General features: G+C 45.0%; 1 protein-coding gene across 1 annotated transcript in view; it reads left to right on the forward strand.

The window, feature by feature from the left end:
* Positions 1–22106, forward strand: part of FAT2 (FAT atypical cadherin 2) — a 67310-nt gene that overhangs the window by 11944 nt on the left and 33260 nt on the right. The window contains exons 4-12 of the mRNA XM_032628814.1: positions 902–1213; positions 2205–2415; positions 4429–4568; positions 5215–5496; positions 6562–6772; positions 10072–14130; positions 15929–16125; positions 18158–18311; positions 20599–20832. Coding sequence (XP_032484705.1) covers positions 902–1213; positions 2205–2415; positions 4429–4568; positions 5215–5496; positions 6562–6772; positions 10072–14130; positions 15929–16125; positions 18158–18311; positions 20599–20832 — 5800 coding nt within the window. The remainder of the gene's footprint in view (positions 1–901; positions 1214–2204; positions 2416–4428; positions 4569–5214; positions 5497–6561; positions 6773–10071; positions 14131–15928; positions 16126–18157; positions 18312–20598; positions 20833–22106) is intronic.

A 22106-nucleotide genomic window follows, 5' to 3' on the forward strand; every position in this document is an offset into this window, starting at 1 on the left:
ATAAGCATCCCTGGTGACCATTCCAATGAGAGGCATCGGTCTTGACCCAGAGGGGATTAAATCAGAAGGAATCTAGTTATACCCTCTCCTGCACTATCCACAACTAATGAACAGGCATCTCTTCTAGTCTTAAAGACGTCAGCTGGGAGGGACACATATTCCTCGGCAGGAATTTTGCCTTCTATGCTCCCAGGCTCTGGATGTTCCCTTTGTATGAAACAGGCATTACTAGTAACAGCAGCCAAATGGCCCTCTAGGGACTGAGGCATTCTCCACAGTTCAGCAGAGGCATTTATCTTTAAACAGCAAAATACATTAAGAACTCAGAATCATTTAAAGTGGAAATGTCTCTTCTCATACTGATGCATGGGATGTTTTGCCCCTACCTGAAACAGCCCGATTCTGAAATTGTTTTCGTGCCTTTATTCTGTCTCTTGATATCATTTCATGCATTGGGCGGCATGTCTGACTCCAAAGGTACCGCCCATGCCTCCATTAACATCTCCTCAATTATTTTTTTCTAACCTCCAGTAGCTTAAGAAAAGCGAGAACAAAGCTTACTAGAATTACGAGCCAATAAAAAGTAAATGGTCTCCGAGAAATGGCCATTGGCCTCCTGAGTAAAGAGTTCTAGCTTTTGTCTAGAGCTTCTGTGACTCTTCTTCCAGTTCTTTCTGGTTTCTTTCTCTGTTGCTGCTCGCTTTCCTGTGGGCGAGGTTACCAAAGAGCTGGGTTCCAAGAAGGTAAGGTTATGATAATAAAAATCACGAGCGTATACCAAACAACAGATGGACTGGTATTTCCGGGCTTTTGAAAGCAGGGGTAGTGGCAGAACTGTGGTGGGTGGCGATACATATTCACTGCCTTGCGTTTGTCAACTCACACTGGATTCTGTCCCCAGGTAACTGTGCTGGACAACGGGGAGCCCTCCCTAAGGTCCACCTCTAGGGTGGTGGTACGCATCTTGGACGTCAATGACAACCCCCCCGTCTTCTCCCACAAGCTCTTCAATGTCCGCCTTCCAGAGAGGCTCAGCCCACTGACCCCTGGGGCTGTGTACAGGCTGGTGGCTTCAGACCCGGATGTGGGTCTCAATGGCAGGGTCACCTACAGTATCGAGGAGAGTGACGAGGGGGGCTTCAGTATCGACCCAGTCACAGGCGTGGTGTCGTCCAGCAGCATCTTCCCAGCTGGAGAGTACAATATCCTAACGGTGAGGGACGGATGGAGGCCGTGGAGGGGGAGTGGCATACCTGGTCAGGGATTTTCTTTGAGGATACAGGAGGAGGGGGACAGCCTTCAGGCCTGATGGAGGTAATACTCCCCTCCGTGGCTTTCTCCCAAAGAAACTGGGAATCCCGACTTCAGCCAAAAGATCAGAATTCTGGGCCTTTCTCCTTTAGGGCAATAAGGTCCTTGCCTGGAAAATCCACCCTACTTAGAGATAAGGATTTTGGTGAGAAGAGCAGGGCTTTGAAATCAAGATAAGCCTGGATCCCAATCCTAGCAATGCCATTTTACAACTGTGTGGCCTTGGACAAGTCACTTAACCCTCGTGAACCTTTGTTTCATCATCTGTAAGACGGGCATAAGAACATTTTCCTTGTAGAAAGCCAATATAGCAAGTGGCTAGGGCCTGGGCTCTCATGTCAGTAGCCTGAATCCAACCCCATCCTCACTGCTGGCCAGGCAGACATCCCAGGCAGGTGAATTCACTATGCTGAGCCCCGGTTTCCTCCTGCAAAAGGGAGGTGATAACAGTACCTCTCTGAGGGCTGTCAATAGGATTAAATTAGATATTGCACACAATGCTTTCAGAGCAGGGCCTGATAATAGAGAGTGCTCAGTAAATTCTAGTTTATTATGTTGATGGCTGTTGGGAAGGGTAAAGGGTCCATTCATGGAAAGTCCAGTTCAGGAAGTAGCACACAAAGCCTTCAGATAATAGTGGCTTTGATTCATTTTTTACTACCTATGAGTTTCTGGAGCACAGTTCTATGTTCTGTTCACCACTGTGCCTGCTGCAACTGGCTTGGTGCCTGTTCACGTAAGCTCTCAGCTGTGCGCTGAATGGATGAACCAGTGGACGAAAGGCCAGCTCAGTCTGTCACAGGGTGCTCTGTCTCCTGGCCTGGCCACCAGGGTCTTCTTGTTTCTTAACCCCAACCCTACAGTCAAAGCCTCACCTTCTGGCCTCTTTTCAGGTCAAGGCAACAGACAGTGGGCAGCCACCGCTCTCGGCCAGTGTCCGGCTACACATTGAGTGGATCCCCCAGCCCCGGCCCTCCTCCATCCCACTGGCCTTTGATGAATCCCACTACAGCTTTACAGTCATGGAGACAGACCCCGTGAACCACATGGTGGGAGTCATCAGTGTCGAGGGCCGACCTGGTCTCTTCTGGTTCAGCATCTCAGGTGAGGGCCCAAGGGTCCCATCCTTGCAGACCAGCCCTAGTCCTTAGGACACAATCCTTCTGAGCCCTCTCAAGGTCACACTCCGTGGCAGCTGCTGTTTTGGCCATGAGTGGTGATTGCCTCTTCCCTGGTCCTTTGGGGCAGTGGGTAGTCAGACCACTGCTTCTGCCAAGCTTTCCTTCGCACCAGCTGTGATCTCAGGTGCAACCTCCACGGTCTCACTGGTAACCCCAGCCAGAGCCAGACAGGGCCTCAGTTATCCCAAGTTCCTGGGAGACGTAAGACAGTGGTCCAGAGAAGCCCAGAGGAGAAAGCACAAGTTTTATGTTTCCTCTTCTGCCTCAATGTGAACATCAGTGTAGAGCTGACTTCATTGACCATGAGCCCGAGGCCAGCTGTACCCTGGAGCCCTGCTTAACGTTCTGGTCCCAGGTTCCAGCCTCAAGATCAGGGAAAGGGTCTACTCTTTTTTTTTTTTTTTTTGCGGTACGTGGGCCTCCCACTGCCACGGCCTCTCCCGTCGCGGAGCACAGGCTCCGGACGCGCAGGCCCAGCAGCCACGGCCCACGGGCCCAGCCGCTCCACGGCACGCAGGACCCTCCCGGACCGGGGCACGAACCCATATCCCCTACATCTGCAGGCAGACTCTCAACCACTGCGCCACCAGGGAAGCCCAAGGGTCTATTCTTGTAGTAGGAGACACTTGGGTCCAAGCTCTCATGGCCTCCTCTGAAATTCCTTTCTGTTTCTAAATCAAGATTTTGTTAAAACATCTTGGGGTGGGGCGCGGTTCATAGATTCCTTTGGGAACCTGATGAATGTTTAGGTCCTCTTCCCAGAAAGATGCATGCGATTGCGTGCATACGTATGTGCGCACACGCGCGCGCGCGCACACACACACACACACACACACACACACACACACACACCCCTGCATGCAAATTTAGGGGTTTTATAGATTCTCTGAAACCCAGCCAGGGATTCCAGGTCAAGAATCTCTAATCTAAGAGCTTCAGTACCCCCTGAACCATGAAGTCCTATTACAGAAATTCCCAGCCTGCTTCAGAGGTTGGATACCAGCCTGTCTCAAGCTTTTTGACCTCCTAGATTTACTTCCAGTTCTGATTCACTGCTCTTTTTAAGTATTTGACTTTTTTTCTTATAGAACGTTTAGAAAACACAAATGAGTACAGAGAAGAGAATAAAAATCACCTAAACTCCCACTAACCTGAAGATAATCCCCTGTTATCATTTTTATGTTTCCCTCTAGTCTTTTCCTTTATACACCCATACACTTAGGGTTATATGAAAATATTGTCATATAACCTTTTAGGTTTTTTTTTTGCGGTACGCGGGCCTCTCAATTGTTGTGGCCTCTCCCGCTGCGGAGCACAGGCTCCGGACGCGCAGGCTCAGCGGCCGTGGCTCACGGGCCTAGCCGCTCCGCGGCATGTGGGATCTTCCTGGACCGGGGCACGAACCCACGTCCCCTGCGTCGGCAGGCGGACTCTCAACCACTGCGCCGCCACCAGGGAAGCCCTGTCATATAACCTTTTAAAATATATCATGAACATATTTCCATGCCACTAAACAAATTTCTACGAGCAGACATTTAAATAGCTGCATGCTAATTCTATATTTTGGATTCTCAGTTTATTAAAACAATTCCCTCTTGTTGAACAGAGTTACTTCCATTTTTTCCTGTGTCTAAGCTGCTTTAGACTATGCAAACTCCCTGTAAGCCATGATGTAGAGCTCCGTTACTCCTGCATGTTTCAATACTAGTAGCAGAATACATTCTAGTGCAAATTTTGGTCTTCCTCTGGGACTCTTCAGTCCTTATAAGTGTACCTTTTCCTGAATCATCACTTGGATCTTCAAAATAATCTGACAATAAGTTGAGAGGATAAACTACCACCTCCTCTAGATCTGCCAGCCACATCCCATAGTACTTGTGTTACTACTGCCTACATCACTGAGGTCGTGTGTGCTTTCCTCTTACCACCCATCCAGATGGGGACAAGGACATGGACTTTGACATTGAGAAGACCACAGGCAGCATTGTCATCGCCAAGCCTCTCAATACAAGGAGGAGGTCAAGCTATAACTTGACCGTGGAGGTGACCGATGGGTCCCACACCATTGACACCCAGGTGAGAGGCCTCATTGGGAACCCTGAGTTGAGAGGAGATGGGAGGCCTCCTTGGTTGGAAGGCAGCTGTGCTCACCACTGTGCCACCATTGCACACTGGGGCCTCTTTGGTTGGGATGAGGATACTGAAGGCTCTCTGTGCATGTGGTGTACCTCAAGGAACACCGAATTTGGAATCAAGGTTCTGTGCTCTAGTCTTGTCTGATCACTCTCTATGTCTGTGATCTTGGGAGAATTCTTGTTCCCATTATGGATCTCTATATAATGAGGGGTTTTGTCTAAATGAGCAGGTTTTAATTAAAGGTAGAGTGCCACAGGGGCTACCATAGACATAGGAATGATGGTAAGTGGGGCTCTGGATTTCTACTCTGCTTTCAGCCAGTTTTATTTGTTTCATATACTGCAATTGCACCCAAAAAATTGCATCTGAAGAAAAGGCCCTTTAAGAAGAATTTTGTTTTTGAAAACCACGAAACTGCATACCATCTGAAAGCCCTGTGATTTTGAAATCCTATCATTCATTCAACAAATATTTATCAAGTGACTGCTGTGTGCCAGGCCCAGTTGTTATGGTGGAGAACCAGACAGACAAGGTTCCTGACCCCCTGGAGCTTACAGTCTATCTTCTCTTTCATTCTCCTCCCTAGGTCTACATCTTCATGATTGCCAATGTTAACCACCATCGGCCCCAGTTTTTGAAGCCTCATTATGAGGTCAGAGTTCCCCAGGACACACTGCCTGGGGTTGAGCTCCTCCGAGTCCAGGCTACTGATCAAGACAAGGGCAAGGGCCTCATCTACACCATACACGGCAGCCAGGACCCGGAAAGTGCCAGCCTCTTCCAGCTGGACCCAAGTAGTGGTGTCCTGGTAACTGTGGGGAAATTGGACCTGGGCTCGGGGCCTTCCCAGCACACACTGACAGTTATGGTGAGTTAACTGAAAAACTGGGTAAGGATGTGCTTGCACGCGATGTGTGGGGTGGACATGCTTGGAGGCGTGCTGAAGGTTCCCTTTCTCCTGCTGAGCCAGCTGGACTAATACTCATAATAATAATCCATGAGATGAGTTGTGACATTTCACAGCCTGCCAGAGGCACCTTCCATAACGGATGCCTGGGAGTGAGGAAAGAGATGGGACAGCTGCCAAAGAACCCCCTGCAAACTTGGCTTTTTCTGGGCTCACTCCAAATATCCCCCAAGAATTCTCTCCTTGCTCCATGACTGCATGATCACACAAACTCACATAGCGTCAGAGCTGGGAGGGACCCAGAGACCATCCCACCCAGAGCAAGCAGGTATATAGGGCACAAATGAAGGAAGACTTGACTCTTGGGGTCATGTGCCTGCAGTTTTATGACCCTGAGAGTGAGAGCTTCCTTAAATTTATGCCCTACATGCCTCATTTGCCTCACTCTACTCCCAGCCCTGGTCCCACCCATTTCTCTTATCTTACACCTGAGGCCCATAGAGGAAGAGAGACTTGCTCACCATCATACAGTTCTTTACGATGGAACCCAAATCAGAGCCAAGTCTTCCAGACTCAAGGTTCTTATGTGTTAGTTTATCATCCTCTGGGCACTTATATATATATTAAAGGCTCTGAGAAGTCCTGCAGCAAAGAAAACTTCAACTTCATTTTAGTTCAGTGCTCCCTAAATTTATTTGACCATAGAATTTTTTTCCTGAATAACGTGTTGACATCTTGAAGAACTAATATTCTCTGAGAACCAATTTGGAAAATACTGCTTCTCTGCTTATTTCTGCCTTTCTCCTGAAATGGAATTATCCCTGAAAATAGCTAAGCCTAATAATCACGAATTGATAAATTTATTTAAGAAGAAAAAAGAACGTAACTGAGAGCAAAATTTAAAGGAATACAGAGAGTTACAATTGTGTGCCTTTTTCACTGGCATTCTCTGTCATCGACCTTAATCTAACCGTCCCTCCTCCCATTCCACTTGCTGCTCATCCCACTGCACCCTTGGACCCACAGGTTCGCGACCAGGAGATGCCCATCAAGAGGAATTTTGTGTGGGTGTCCATTCACGTGGAGGATGGAAACCTCCACCCTCCTCGCTTCACCCAGCTCCACTATGAGATGAGTGTTTCTGACACCACAGCCCCCGGAACAGAGCTGCTCCAGATCCGAGCCATGGATGGTGACCGGGGAGCCAATGCTGAGGTCCACTACTCCCTCCTCAAAGGTGAGAGGCCTGAGTTCGGGACATGAAGGGAGGGACTTTGGCAGTAAGGGAAAGCACCAGAGGCATGGACTTGCAAGTTATTCAAGTGCCAAGCTTGCTAAGCTTTGGCAAATTATCATTCTAAAGCACTCCCTGGGACTATAGTGACCTAAGTTAATGCACTTTCAAAGGTGGAAAGAACAGTAACAAAGGATTACTCAAGTTATGGGAGAATTTACATAGAGAATACATATATATTCACCAACAACCACACATGTAAAGGATGCTTATGAAGTCCATGCAACATTCTAAAAGATAATATCTTTGTGTATGTACAATAAAAGGGACCTATAAATACTTGGTAAGATATACGGCATAGTTTTAGGAGTATTTTCTTCTAAGGCCACATCATGATTTCATATCTATTACATTGTTTTTTATCTTAAAAATAGGAATATTACCTGCGCCAGAAACTCGTTGTAAAGATTAAAAGAGAAAATGTATGTTAACACATGCAGTAAACGGTAAAATATTATACAAGTGCCAGGGGTTATTACTATCATTGATAAGTGTTAATTATAAGTAGTTAATAGGACAAAAATGATAATATCCACTACCCAACTAAAAATGATAATATCCAGTACCCAACTAATTAATCACGGTTAGATTAAGGTCGATGACAGAGAATGCCAGTGAAAAATACACATAATTGTAACTCTCTGTATTCCTTTAAATTTTGCTCTCAGTTATGTAATAACTGATAATTCATAATTGATATTTAATAATTATTGTTATCTTTAATATTCATTAATACTTCATAGAGCTAGCTGCTGCGGACAATCGAAGATGAGAGTGACTTGCTCTCTGCCCTAAAGGGGCATAATAATGTTCATTTATTGCTTGTCAGTATCTTACATACTTTAAGGATTCAGAACTTTTTACATTTTCTTTTTTTGAAGAAACGGAAGTTGTTATACCTTGTCATACGGCAGAAATCTATTCATCCCTGAGGAATTATAATACAAATTATAACCCATTAATTGCTTACTTTTTGTGACTTATGAAGTATAATCACATCTTTTATCTCACTGACAACCCCACTGATATTGGTATTAATTTTATTTTACAGATAGGGTTAGTTTTAAAATATTCTTCTGATTATAGAAATAACGCATTCTGATTCTTTAAAACCTGGAAAAACCAGGAATGTATGAAGAAGAAAATAACATTCAGCCATGGTTCTCATGACCTAGAGAAAATAATTTCATGTATTTCCCTGTTATTTTTTTCTATGCAACATTCTGCAGCGGTAAGATCAAAATGAATATACGATTTTGTTCCCTAATTTTTTCTCTCAGCAGTAAAATAAAATGTTATGATTATGTTCAGTAGTTTACTTGGCTACTTTTAATGGAACTACTTTTAAATTGCTGTTTACTCATTAAAACCATGTTCTTTGACCGAACTTAGGATTTGTATCACAAAGGCAAATTGGGAAATCACCTCACTAGTCAGCTGGAAAAGGGCTTCCGTGAGTGGCAGAATCAGATGGAAGGCTTTGTGGTAAAGCCTGGCTATTTACTTTGCCACTGGAATAATAAAATATCATAAAATATGATAAATGAAATAAGAATAGTAATAAGCGGTACTCCTCTGAGTGAAGGACCTGTACCCCTGAGCAAAATTACTCAGGTGTACGTCATGGTATTAAATAGGTAATGGTCTCATCACAAGAAAAAAATGTATTTGTAACTATGTCAAGTGACGGATGTTAACTAAATTTATTGTGGTAGTCATTTCACAATATATACTTATACATATATCAAATTATGTTGTACACCTTTAATGCAATGTTCTATGTCAATTATATCTCAGTGGAACTGGAAAGAAGTACCAGTTATGCAAGCTGAATACGTTCTAGAGATCACTGTATGACATTGCGCTTATAGTTAACAATACTGTACTATAACCTCTAAAAATTCAAGAGGGTAAAATCTCATGATACCTGTTCTTACCACAGTATTAAAAAAGGAAAGGAAAAAAAGGATAGTTGCAGTCCAAGTAAGGTCAGACTCTAAAAACTGTGATAACTTTGAGAATTTTTTTTTTAGGAAAATATGATTCGTTTTCAACATTATCTTTTGTGAACTATGTAATGTCACATAATCGCAACTTTCCTCAAAACTTAAATTTGAAATGGTATTATGTATTTATCTAAATAAACATTACATTTTAAAAGGATTACAAAAATGATAGGTAATCAGACATGGAGAAATTACTCCATTTTCGATTCTCATTTGGGCTTCCTCATAAGTCAAGGAAGACTCCTTTGGGTACTAGAATCTCTGCAGTTCTCTAATACTTGCTACTCTTCGCCAAAGAAAGCCTGTAGTTCTCAGGCCCAGACCCTTTTAGCAAGCAATAGATTTTATCCAGATTTTAAGAAAATATTTTCCATTGACTGGTGTTTGCGGTAACTTCTGATTTATGACAAGCAATAATGGTTTTCTTTTTAAAGTACCAATATAAAGCTGCCTGTTAAAAATATTTTAAATTAAAAAAACAAACCAATTTAAAGGAAAATATCCATTAAATAATGACATAAATCATATACTATACTATTGTATAGGTAGTTGCTGAATATTAAAAAAAATTGTAAAGGCGGTGTGAGAATGCCTAAAATTTAGGAAATCCAGGTGTGGTGGAAAGGGCATTTGATCAGGAGCCTCAAGATCTGTGTGTGCTATCCAGTCCCTCCCCACTCAACCCATTGCCACTCACTCCCAAGCCTGACAATGGACTTTCCCACAATAGACTATACGAGGACTAGACGAGGTGGTTTTTCCAGTCCGTATCAGTTTTGACTCCATATTTACAATTTTCATCTATCAAGTATATAATCAAAGCTATTACAAGTTACGTAAAGAATGGGTTAAAATTCTAAACAACGTAACTGGAGTTTGTCCTGTAAAAGTCAACACTGAAATACAGAGTGGAGTGTGCTTTTCCTACAAAGTATGTCTCCTTTCTTTGCTCCACAAACCTACTACTGCTTTAGTTTATAGCTTAAGTTGCAGCCCGAACACTTAGTGATCATTGAAGCTTCCATTTATGGAGCACCTAATATGAGCACCACATAAGGAATTTCGTGAAGTATATATCTACCCTACACATTATATCATAATTAAATCCAGGGTGGTGCAGGATGTGGATTTTGCCCTGTCCAACTTTTGTGTGATTGCCTTTTACTGATCTAGAAAGCCTAGTTGGTACCTCTTGAGGGTGTGGTAAACTTCAATTTATCTTGTCTTTTGTTTCAGGGAACAGCGAAGGTTTCTTCAACATCAATGCCCTACTAGGCACCATAACTCTGGCACAGACACTTGATCAGGCAAATCATGCCCAGTATACTCTGACAGTGAAGGCAGAAGATCAAGGCTCCCCACAATGGCATGACCTGGCTACAGTGATCATTCATGTCTACCCCTCAGATAGCAGTGCCCCCATCTTTTCAAACTCCGAGTACTTTGTAGAGATCCCTGAATCAATCCCTGTTGGTTCCCCAATCCTCCTTATCTCAGCTACAAGCTCCTCAGAAGTTACCTATGAGTTAAGAGAGGGAAACAAGAATGGTGTATTTTCCATGAACTCATATTCTGGACTCATTTCTACCCAGAAGAACTTGGACCATGAGAAAATTTCATCGTACCAGCTGAAAATCCGAGGCAGCAATATGGCGGGTGCATTTACTGATGTCATGGTTCTTGTTTATATCATTGACGAAAATGACAATGCTCCCATGTTCTCAAAGTTGACTTTTGTGGGTCAAATTAGTGAAGCAGCTGCACCGAACAGCATGATAGTGGATGCAAACAAGAACCCCCTTGTGATCCGTGCCTCTGACAGTGACAAAGAAGCTAATTCCTTGTTGGTCTATAAAATTTTGGAGCCAGAAGCTCTGAAGTTTTTAAAAATCGATCCCAGCATGGGAACCCTAACCACTGTATCAGAGATGGATTACGAGAGCATGCCCTCTTTCCAATTCAACGTCTACGTCCATGACCAAGGAAGCCCTGTCTTATTTGCACCCACGGCTGCCCAGGTCACAATCAACGTCAGAGATATAAATGACTGTCCCCCCAGGTTCTCAGACCAGATATATGAAGTAGCAGTACTGAAGCCCATCCACCGGGGTATGGAGCTCCTCATGGTGCAGGCCAGTGACGATGACTCAGAAGTCAATTATAGCATCCAAACTGGCAATGCTGATGAAGCTGTTGCCATCCATCCCATTACTGGCCGCATATCTGTGTTGAATCCTGCTTTGCTGGGACTCTCTCGGGAGCTCATCATCAAGGCTTCTGATGGCCTGTATCAAGATACTGCACTAGTAAAAATTTCTTTGACACAAGCCCTTAACACAAGCTTACACTTCGACCAGGATGTCTACAGGGCAACAGTGAAGGAGAATTTGCTGGACAGAAAGGCACTGGTGATTCTTGGTGCCCAGGGCAATTGTTTGAATGACACCCTATCTTACTTTCTCTTGAATGGCACAGATATGTTTCATATGGTCAAATCAGTAGGCGTGTTGCAGACAAGAGGTGTGGCATTTGACAGAGAACAGCAGGACACTCATGAGGTGGCGGTGGAATTGAGGGACAGTCGGACACCTCAGCGGGTGGCTCAGGCTCTGGTCCAAGTCTCTGTTGAGGATGTCAATGACAATAGCCCTGAATTTAAACATCTGCCCTACCACACAATCATCCAAGATGGCACAGAGCCAGGGGACGTCCTCTTTCAGGTATCTGCCACTGACCAGGACTTGGGGGTGAATGGTGCTGTCACATATGCATTTGCAGAAGATTACAGATATTTTCGAATCGACCCCTATCTTGGGGACATATCATTAAAGAAACCCTTTGATTATCAAGCTCTAAATAAGTATCACCTCAAAGTCATTGCTCGAGATGGAGGAACCCCATCCCTCCAGACTGAGGAAGAGGTACTTGTCATTGTGAGAAATAAATCCAACCCACTGTTTCAGAGTCCTTACTACAAAGTCAGAGTGCCTGAAAATATCACACTCTACACCCCAATTCTCCACACCCAGGCCCGGAGTCCAGAGGGACTCCGGCTCATCTACAACATTGTGGAGGAAGAGCCCTTGATGCTGTTCACCACTGACTTTAAGACTGGTGTCCTAACGGTGACAGGCCCTTTGGACTATGAGTCTAAGACCAAACATGTGTTCACAGTCAGAGCCACAGACACAGCTCTGGGGTCATTTTCTGAAGCCACGGTAGAAGTCCTGGTGGAGGACGTCAATGATAATCCTCCCACGTTCTCTCAATTGGTCTACACCACTTCAATCTCAGAAGGTTTGCCTGCTCAGACTCCCGTGATCAAACTGTTGGCTTCTGACCAGGATTCAGGGCAGAACTGTGATGTATCTTACCAGATTGTAGAGGATGGCTCGGATGTTTCCAAATTCTTCCAGATCAATGGGAGCACGGGGGAGATGTCCACAGTTCAAGAGCTGGATTATGAAGCCCAACAACACTTTAATGTGAAGGTCAGGGCCATGGATAGAGGAGACCCCCCACTAACTGGCGAAACCCTTGTGGTTGTCAATGTGTCTGACATCAATGACAATCCCCCAGAGTTCAGGCAACCTCAGTATGAAGCCAATGTCAGTGAGCTAGCAACCTGTGGACACCTGGTTCTCAAAGTCCAAGCTCTTGACCCCGACAGCAGGGACGCCTCCCGCCTGGAGTACCTGATTCTCTCTGGCAACCAGGACAGGCACTTCTCCATTAACAGTTCATCGGGCATAATTTCTATGTTCAACCTTTGCAAAAAGCACTTGTATTCTTCTTACAATCTGCGGGTAGGTGCTTCTGATGGGGTCTTCCGAGCAACTGTGCCTGTGTATATCAATACTACAAATGCCAACAAGTACAGCCCAGAGTTCCAGCAGCATGTTTATGAGGCAGAATTAGCTGAGAATGCAAAGGTGGGAACCAAGGTGATTGAGTTGTTAGCCATAGACAAAGACAGTGGTCCCTATGGCACTGTAGATTACACCATCATCAATAAACTAGCAGGTGAGAAGTTCTCCATAAACCCCAGTGGCCAGATCACCACTCTGCAGAAATTGGATCGGGAAAATTCCACAGAAAGAGTCATTGCTATTAAGGTCATGGCTCAGGATGGAGGAGGACGAGTGGCCTTCTGCACTGTGAAGATCATTCTTACGGATGAAAATGACAACCCCCCACGGTTCAAAGCATCTGAGTACACTGTATCCATTCAATCCAACATCAGTAAAGACTCCCCAGTCATCCAGGTGCTGGCCTATGATGCAGACGAAGGTCAGAATGCAGATGTCACCTACTCAGTGGACTCAGTGGAGGACCTGGAAGAAGAGGTCATTGAAGTCAACCCAACCACTGGTGTTGTCAAGGTGAAAGAGAGCCTGGTGGGATTGGAAAATCGGGCCTTTGACTTAAAAATCAAAGCCCAAGATGGGGGCCCTCCTCACTGGAACTCTCTCATGCTGTTACGACTTCAGGTGGTTCCTAATGAAGTATCCTTGCCCAAATTTTCTGAACCTCTATATACTTTTTCTGCATCGGAGGACCTTCCAGAAGGGTCTGAAATTGGTTCTGTTAAAGCAGTGGCAGCCCAAGATCCAGTCATCTATAGTCTAGTGCAGGGCACCACACCAGAGAGCAACAAGGATGGCATCTTTTCCTTGGACCAAGACACAGGGGTTCTAAAGGTGAGGAAGGCCATGGATTATGAGTCCACCAAATGGTACCAGATTGATTTGATGGCACATTGCCCCCATAATGACACTTACTTGGGTTCCTTGGTCTCTGTCAACATCCAAGTGAAGGATGTCAATGACAACAGGCCTGTATTTGAGGCTGATCCATATAAGGCTGTTCTCACTGAGAATATGCCAGTGGGGACCTCAGTCATTCAAGTGACTGCCAATGATCAGGACACTGGGAATGATGGCCAGGTGAGCTATAGGCTGCCCGTGGACCCTGGCAGCAATATCCATGAGCTCTTCGCCATTGACAGTGAAACTGGCTGGATCACCACACTCCAGGAACTTGACTGTGAGACCAGCCAGATCTACCACTTTTATGTGGTGGCCTATGACCATGGCCAGACCATCCAGCTATCTTCTCAGGTCCTGGTTGAAGTCTCCATTACAGATGAGAATGACAATGCCCCCCGATTTGCTTCTGAAGACTACAGAGGATCTGTGGTTGAGAACAGTGAACCTGGTGAACCTGTGGCCACTCTTAAAACTTTGGATGCTGATATCTCTGAGCAGAACAGACAGGTCACCTGCTATATCACAGGTAAGTATACCTATCTTGGAACAGAGTCACTGGGGTGCGTTGAAAAAAGTCCAATAAGAGGTTCCCTAAGACATGGCTCTGCCACTCATTAGCAATGTGACCTTGGGTAAATCACTTAACGTCCCAAGACCTCAACTGCTCCATCTGTAGTCTTGGCATGCCTGTTCTCAATCAACTCACAGGGATGCTTGTAAGATCTAACCTGAAAAAGCTTTGAGAGCTTTTTGCAAAGTGCATTGTAAAGAGGATTTCTTATTACCTTAGATGGAGTAGATAGACTAGAAGTGAGATCCTGCAACTGTTCTCAGTTAGCTTCTGGGAGACAGAGAGGGAATCAACAGTTGTGTGGTCCATGAAAACTCTGTGAGGTGACTGTCCTTGTAGAGTAGTATTCTGCCTAGGGCAAGCTGTCGATAGTAGAAAACGCTGCCTAGTCAACCATAGGACCTAAGTGTTGGAGCAACAACACTTTCTTGGATATGATTCCAGCCCAATCCCCTCATTTCATACATGGGAGAACCAAAGCCCAGATAGCGGAAGAAACTCAACCAAGGTCACACTCCAAGCTTGCATCAGGGCTGGGATTAAAACCATACCCTACAAACTGCTTTCCCCAGTGGATACCTATTGTAAACCTACATTTCCCCAATCTCTGCCCAGTGGCTAAATGTGCCAATCAGTGGCTAAAAGAGAGTTTCTTTACTTCTCAGTGTCCCTTTCCCCATCTCCCAGGTACCATGTCATTCCATTCCCATAGTCATGGTTTCTTCTGCTATCACAGCTGTCTGGTGGAGAGTTAATGAGCCTAAAGTTCCAACCAAGAATCATAGACTCCTGGAGACATATCCTGGATCAGAGCTGTTTGAAATATGGAGTCTTAGTGAAATAGAATCTTGTCATCTTGTAATATCAGACTCTTAAAAACACAAAAGTCTTAAAATCTCTGAATAATAGAATAATAAATGTCAATATATCATCAACTCTTGGAATAGTTTAATCTGAGGACTCTGGCATCTTAGAATCTCAAAAATCCATCTCTCCTCTCAGTGATTGGTATCAAGGAAAGATAACTCAGAAGTAAATCTAGCGATCCATCTGAACCTCCACTTAGCCTGTGTCCTCAGTCATAAAATAAAGCCTCAGAGAGTGTATTAATTTAATTTATTTTTGGCTGCATTGGGTCTTCGTTGCTCCACGTGGGCTTTCTCTAGTTGTGGCGAGTGGGGGCTACTATTCATTGCGGTGCACGGGCTTCAGTAGTTGTGGCACGTGGGCTCAGTAGTTACGGCGCACGGGCTTAGTTGCTCCACAGCATGTGGGATCTTCCTGGACCAGGGCTTGAACCCGTGTCCCCTGCATTGGCAAGCGGATTCTTAACCACTGCACCACCAAGGAAGCCCCCGCAGAGAGTTTTTACTGATCATTTCCCACCCCGCCACTGTTGAACAGATACTAGATACTAGAAGGTTCTTTTCTAGAATTGCAATCTGCTTCCCTTTAACTTCCTCCGATGCCTTCCAATGCACAAAAATAAAAAACCTGCCCTTCAGCCACATATTCTGGAGCAGTGTTTCTTGCAGTGATGATTCCATTGAATGGAGGCCTTTGAAGTTGGTAGAGGCTTCATAACACCAGATAAACGGACTCATTGCAGAATTATGGGTCCTTAGCTAAGGGAGGAAATTTTTGCCTTTCCCAACAATCCTAAAAAAGAGTGTCAGGTGGGCAGCCACATAGGGCACAAAGCCTGGTTTGTTCCTGTTGCTTGGATTCAGGAAACTCTGTCCCATCTTTTTAGAGGGAGACCCCCTGGGACAGTTTGGCATCAGCCAAGTTGGGGATGAGTGGAGGATTTTTTCGAGGAAGACCCTGGACCGTGAGCACACGGCCAAGTACTTGCTCCGAATCACCGCTTCTGATGGCAAGTTCCAGGCTTCAGTCCTCGTGGAGATCTTTGTCCTGGACATCAATGATAACAGCCCGCAGTGCTCAGAGGTGAGAGCCTGGTGAGGGTGGGGGAGGAGTAGAGGCAAGGAAGCTGGAGTGAAGGGCAAGAGGAAGGAGAAGGACTCAGGGTACCATCTCTGGAACTGGACATCGTTGACCACACTTGCCCTTGCTTCTCCTTGGCTGGCCTCCGACTAGCGCCCTAGGCAAGGGAGATTCTAGGTGATTCCTTCCACCCCCTCCAAAGGGATGTCACCAAGCTCTTTAGGACCCATGGTCCATACCTCTTCCCCTACACTCCATAAAAAATATCCTTTTCTCTGCAAAACATATCCAGAAGTAAAGTAAATTCTTCATTCTCAAAAAAGCCTGCTATGCCCATTGGGAAAGCCCCTCCACTGCTCAACTTGTTAGCATGGCTCATTGTTATCAAATACATCCAAAGAGACCTTCCCCCGAGACACCCCACACCACTCGCCATGCCTATATGGGCCTATCCCTACATATGAATGGGTTATACAGAGCAACAGAGACCCTACTCCAGGTTATATGTATAAACAAACATGCAGACAGGGCAGTTACACTTTTGATAAGGGAGACTTTCCTGAGACTTCATGTAATTCAACACTAAATTTCCCAAGGAAAGTGTTGAGTGGTGTGTGTGTGTGTGTGTGTACGCGTTCACATGTGTAAGGAGAGGAACTGCATTCTTAGACGGCATAAATCAACAACTACTGTCATGTAGCATTGCTTTTAAACATATTTTTTTAAACACAGTAAATAATTTTTAACTTTGGGGAGATTTGCATTACTTCAAAGTTTGCAGATAAAGTTAAACTATTAACATATAAATTTTATAACATCAAATTAGCATAATTCAAATTTATATAAAATCCAGCTATTCAGTATATATACATAAATGCAAACTTATACGTAGGTACTCACACACACACATAGTCAAAAGATCATGTACAACTCTCTATAAATATGCAAATACCTCTTTCTCTCTCTCTCTCTCTCTCTCTCTCTCTCTCTATATATATATATATATATATATACACAAAGATACACATAAGCATACACCTACATACCCACAACATTCATCCATAAGTATACCCATCCATATACACAAATGTACATCTATAACTCACACATACTTACATATGCATGTGAATATATATATACTTCAATTCTTCATACTTTATTTGTCCACACACATATATACGGACACACACCTTGGAACACACAAAAATCATATATCTTACACCTTTTCTTCCACTGTCTTCCACGCTCCAACCTCATAGAAGCAGAATAGAAAAAGAGAACCTGGGTTATCAAGTGGGGTGCATGGAAAAAAGTCTTTGCAGGATCCAAGATGACTACTTTTTAGGTGGTCTCAGAAGGGCAGCCTTTTGGGGGAGAATGGTAGCCACACCTTCCTCTTCTTTCCCCTCAGCATCCTGCCAACCAGCCTGCACCCTCCCCATGCTGGAAGAGGCTGGGGCCAAGTTCACCCTGGCCTTCTCAGAGGTGGTCAATAGCATCAGCAGAGCCAGGGAAAGGAAGCCTGGGGGCTGTCTCCACACAGCCCCCCAGGCACAAAGCCCCCACCTGGAGCACGTACAGGTGTCCATGTTCACCCACACCATGCAGTGGGGGGACCGGTTTGCTTGGAAGCTGTGCCCAGAGCCAGCAGCTGGAAGAGCACTGGGTTCTCAGGGAATTCCAGCCTCTCCCCCGTGCCACCCCTTCTGCAATGTGGCCCCTGTGGAGTAACAGATTGCGGCAGGTCCTTCTAGCCCTGAGTGTGAGCTTTCAGATGATGGAAATTCTCTCTCATTCTTTGCTTTTCTGACTATGTCTCTTGTCATCATTCTCCTTGTTTTTAATCTCCATTTCCTTGCACGTTCCATCTTATTTTGTTCTCCTCCCTCCCCCTCTCTGCTTCTCTCCCCTACCCGCTTCCATCTCTGCTCTCTAATCTCTCTCTCTGCTTCTGTCTCCCTCTCTGTCACTCTGCCTCTCTCTGAATCTCAGCGCATCTCCCATAATCCCCCTCTTCTTTGTCTTCTATCTCCAGCTTCTCTACACTGGCAAAGTCAGTGAAGATGTACCTCTAGGACACTTCATTTTGAAAGTTTCTGCAACAGACTTGGACTCCGATACCAATGCTCAGATCACATATTCACTGCATGGTCCTGGGGCAGATGAATTCAAGCTGGATCCTCATACAGGTAGGTTTCCTGAGCTGCAGGATCAAGCAAAGAACTTATACACTGAATAACCAGGGCCCAGTACCCAGGCTCCTTAGAAAAGAAACAGGAATCTACTTATCCATCCATCCATCCGCTCAGCAAACATATGGCACTGCGTGTCGAGCATTCACTAGATGCTAAGGACATAAACTGATAAGACAAGATCTAGGTCTTTACAATCCAGTGGGAAAGGCAGTCATTGAATCAGTGGTTTGATGTGTGCTAAGAAAAAATGCAGGACGCTAGGGGAGGTTTGACAGGAGGACTTAAATTTGGGATCAGGGTTAAGTAAAACTTCTCTGAGGAAATGTAGCCAGGGGCTAAGGGAGTGGTAGGGATGGATATTCAAGGCAGAAGGAGATTTTATACGAGGACCTTGTTTTGGGAAAGGGCACGCACATCTGAGGACCCGAGAGACGGCCAGAAATTGGTGCACAGAAGGTGGGGAGGGAGAGAGAGCAAAGGACGAGGCCCTTCTGAGCAGGGGGGCCAAATTCCACCTTTAGAGCCATTAAAGGATTCGAGCAGGTGAGAGTCATGGTCAAAGACATGATCTCAAGATTGTATGCTGCAGACTGAGATAAAATCTCATAGCATTGTTGCAAGGATCCCAACAAATAAAGTATATAGAAATCTAGCCCAGGTCTGGCACATAATAAGAATTCAGTAGCTATGGTTTCTATTGTCAATTATTATCAGTTAGGGGACAAAGCGGAGAGTGGGAAACAGACAGCCCAGCAGAATAGACCACGAATACTTGGGAGAGGTTGGCCTGTGAGCATCTGGTGGAGAAGACAGGGTAGAGACTGCTTCCTTTAGAAAAGGAGGGATCCCTGTCCTGCTGCTATAAGGAAGGGTGTGGAGACGGACAGCACAGAAGGCCCAGGTGACAGAGAGCCAGCTGCTGACACTTGACTTGGAGTCAGTAGCTCAAAGGATGCCTTGGAGGTTCCTGAGCAGGGAGGTGGCAGGTGAGAGCTGGTATCCCAGAAAACTGTCTGGATAGAAGGAGACAGCATTGGGACTTCCTTGGTGGCGCAGTGGCTAAGAATCCGCCTGACAATGCAGGTGACATGGGTTCGAGCCCTGGTCCGGGAAGATCCCACATGCCACGGAGCAACTAAGCCCGTGCGCCACAACTACTGAGCCTGCGCTCTAGAGCCCCCGAGCCACAACTACTGAAGCCCACGCACCTAGAGCCCGTGCTCCGCGACAAGAGAAGCCACTGCAGTGAGAAGCCCATGCATCGCAATGAAGAGTAGCCCCCGCTCGACGCAACTAGAGAAGGCCCGCGTGCAGCAACGGAGACCCAATGCAGCCATAAACAAATAAATTAATTAAATAAATAAAAAGGAGACAGCACTACCCTGTCTGACCCCAGCATGGGCATGCTGAGTCACCCCAAGTGACCCCAAGTAGGTGACCTAATCTCTGTTGCTGTTTGTCCAGCTGCAGGATGATCGGTGGGGTCTTAAAAAAAAAAAAACAAAAAGAAAAACTCGGCGGTTTTTCTGAGTATGGAAATAATACATGCTCATTATTCAAAAATTCAAACCACGTAGGCATGTATTATGCGGAAATTGGAAAGTCTTCATGATAACCAGCCTCTCCCCCAAAGATAAGCACTCTTGGTATATATTCTATCAGACCGCTTTTCCACGCATCCCCCACATCTCTATGTAGCATACTACGTTGTGACTTTTTGCTCATAGCAATATCTTGGCGCTATTAACAAGGCAGTACATAAAGCTCTATCATAATTCCTTTTGTGTTGCATAGTATTTTACTATATGGCTAAATGATAATATATTTAACCAGTACCTTTCTGAAAGACACAGGCTATTTTCAGTATGTTGCTATTTATAAAGAATGCTGCAGAGAATATCTCTATATGTATATTTTATCCTTGGGTTGATTATTCTATAGGATACATTCCTAGAAGTAAAACTGCAGGCCAAAGGATAAACCCATTTTATGCGCTGTTAGAAATTGCCTAACTGGCCTTTTAAAATGTTGTGCCTCTTTGTAGCTTGTTGGTGTGGATCTTAAATTGGGGATGTGGTGGTGGAATGTGACTAGGGAGGCGAGCAGGTGTGGGAAGCTACAAGACTGAACCCCTTTCCTAACCATTTGTACACAGGACTGACCCCTTTTCTCTGTGACAGCACACTGCATGGCTGGGTTTGTCTCACATAGACATCAGGAAGTCACATGCTGGGGTCATGGCCCCCAGAGAAAGCTCACTTGCTGTCCTTTCTCTGGCCAGGGGAGCTGACCACACTCACAGCCTTAGACCGAGAGAAGAAGGATGCGTACAGCCTTGTTGCCAAGGCGACGGATGGAGGCGGCCAATCGTGCCAGGCAGATGTGACCCTTCACGTGGAGGATGTGAATGACAACGCCCCCCGGTTCTTCCCCAGCCACTGTGCTGTGGCAGTCTTCGACAACACCACGGTGAAGACCCCCATTGCGGTGGTATTGGCCAGGGACCCAGACCAAGGTGAGAAAGAGAAGGGTTGGAGGCCATTTGCTTACAGGGTCACCCTGGGCGAAGGTCTGGCTTTCTCTGTGCTGCTCTGAGACTGGCAATACCTCACTCCTGAGCCTACAGACACGTACAAGTGGAAAATGTCCACAAACTGCATACCTAAGTGCTAGGTACGAAAGATTTTGGCAATGTTTCAAAGCTGGTATGGGGCATTTCAGCCTCATTGTTTCTCACTGCCACTTAGACCTGAAGCCCTTTCAATCCCACCATTTAACCTCAATAACATTGGAATACAAACATTTAAGGTGAAATACACCAATCAGAATTATTCAACTCTGATTAATTGGCCACAAGAAAGAAACTTAGGGCACAAACTCCATTAAGTCTATCAAATTCTTGGATCAATTTTCTAGTCAATGAAGTGGAATATTTTACATTTTATTTTGCATTTTAATTGTAATGACATTGTTTTCATTAGGGTTAATTCTTTTCCTTTTACTACTTACAAGGCAAATTGGATTCGTCCAGGAGTCTTCATTCCATATTATACCAATAATAGCTTCTGACATCATGAAGTGTTTCATTGTGGAGATCTCTATATCTATAGATATATGTATATATATATATATATATATATACACATATATATGTGTGTGTATATATATATGCACATCCAATTTTCTTGAATTAAATTTTATAATTTAGGTTGGGTAAAAAAATACCGTCCGGGTCAAAGTTGCCAGAGGAACATAGGATATGACAATGATGATGATGATGATGGTGATAAAAGAGGGATCAAAACACCCTGCTTTGTTTGACACCAGCAGAGTAATTTAAGACTTCTTAGAGGAAGTGAGTTTTAGGTTGGCATTGACGAAGGTGAGAGATTTTGGAGGAATGCAGGGGTCCTAGGGAGGGCAAATAGCAGTGCAAAGGCATCTAACATCCAAGGCCCTGCAAATGCTCAATTAGCCAGTGCTTGCACACCTCCAGGGACAGGAAGCTCCCTACTTCCTAGGCAGCCCCTTCCTTCCATGGTACCTCAGATAATTATCAAGTGTTACCTTTTTGGAGCAGACATCTGTCAATCACGGTCCTGCCCTCTGCAGCCACACAGATCTCCCAGACCCTCGCCCATGACAGCCCTTCAGACACTAGGAGGTGGTGACTATCTGCTCCAGCCTCAAGGTTCCCTTTCTGGGTAGAAGGGCCCTAGTTTCTTCAATCTCGTTTTTCCAATCCCACCTCTCTTCTAGGATTCATCCTCTGGCCTTGCACCAATTAAC

The sequence above is a fragment of the Phocoena sinus genome, chromosome 3 (genome assembly GCF_008692025.1).
Source record: "Phocoena sinus isolate mPhoSin1 chromosome 3, mPhoSin1.pri, whole genome shotgun sequence".
Classification (NCBI taxonomy): Eukaryota; Metazoa; Chordata; class Mammalia; order Artiodactyla; family Phocoenidae; genus Phocoena; species Phocoena sinus.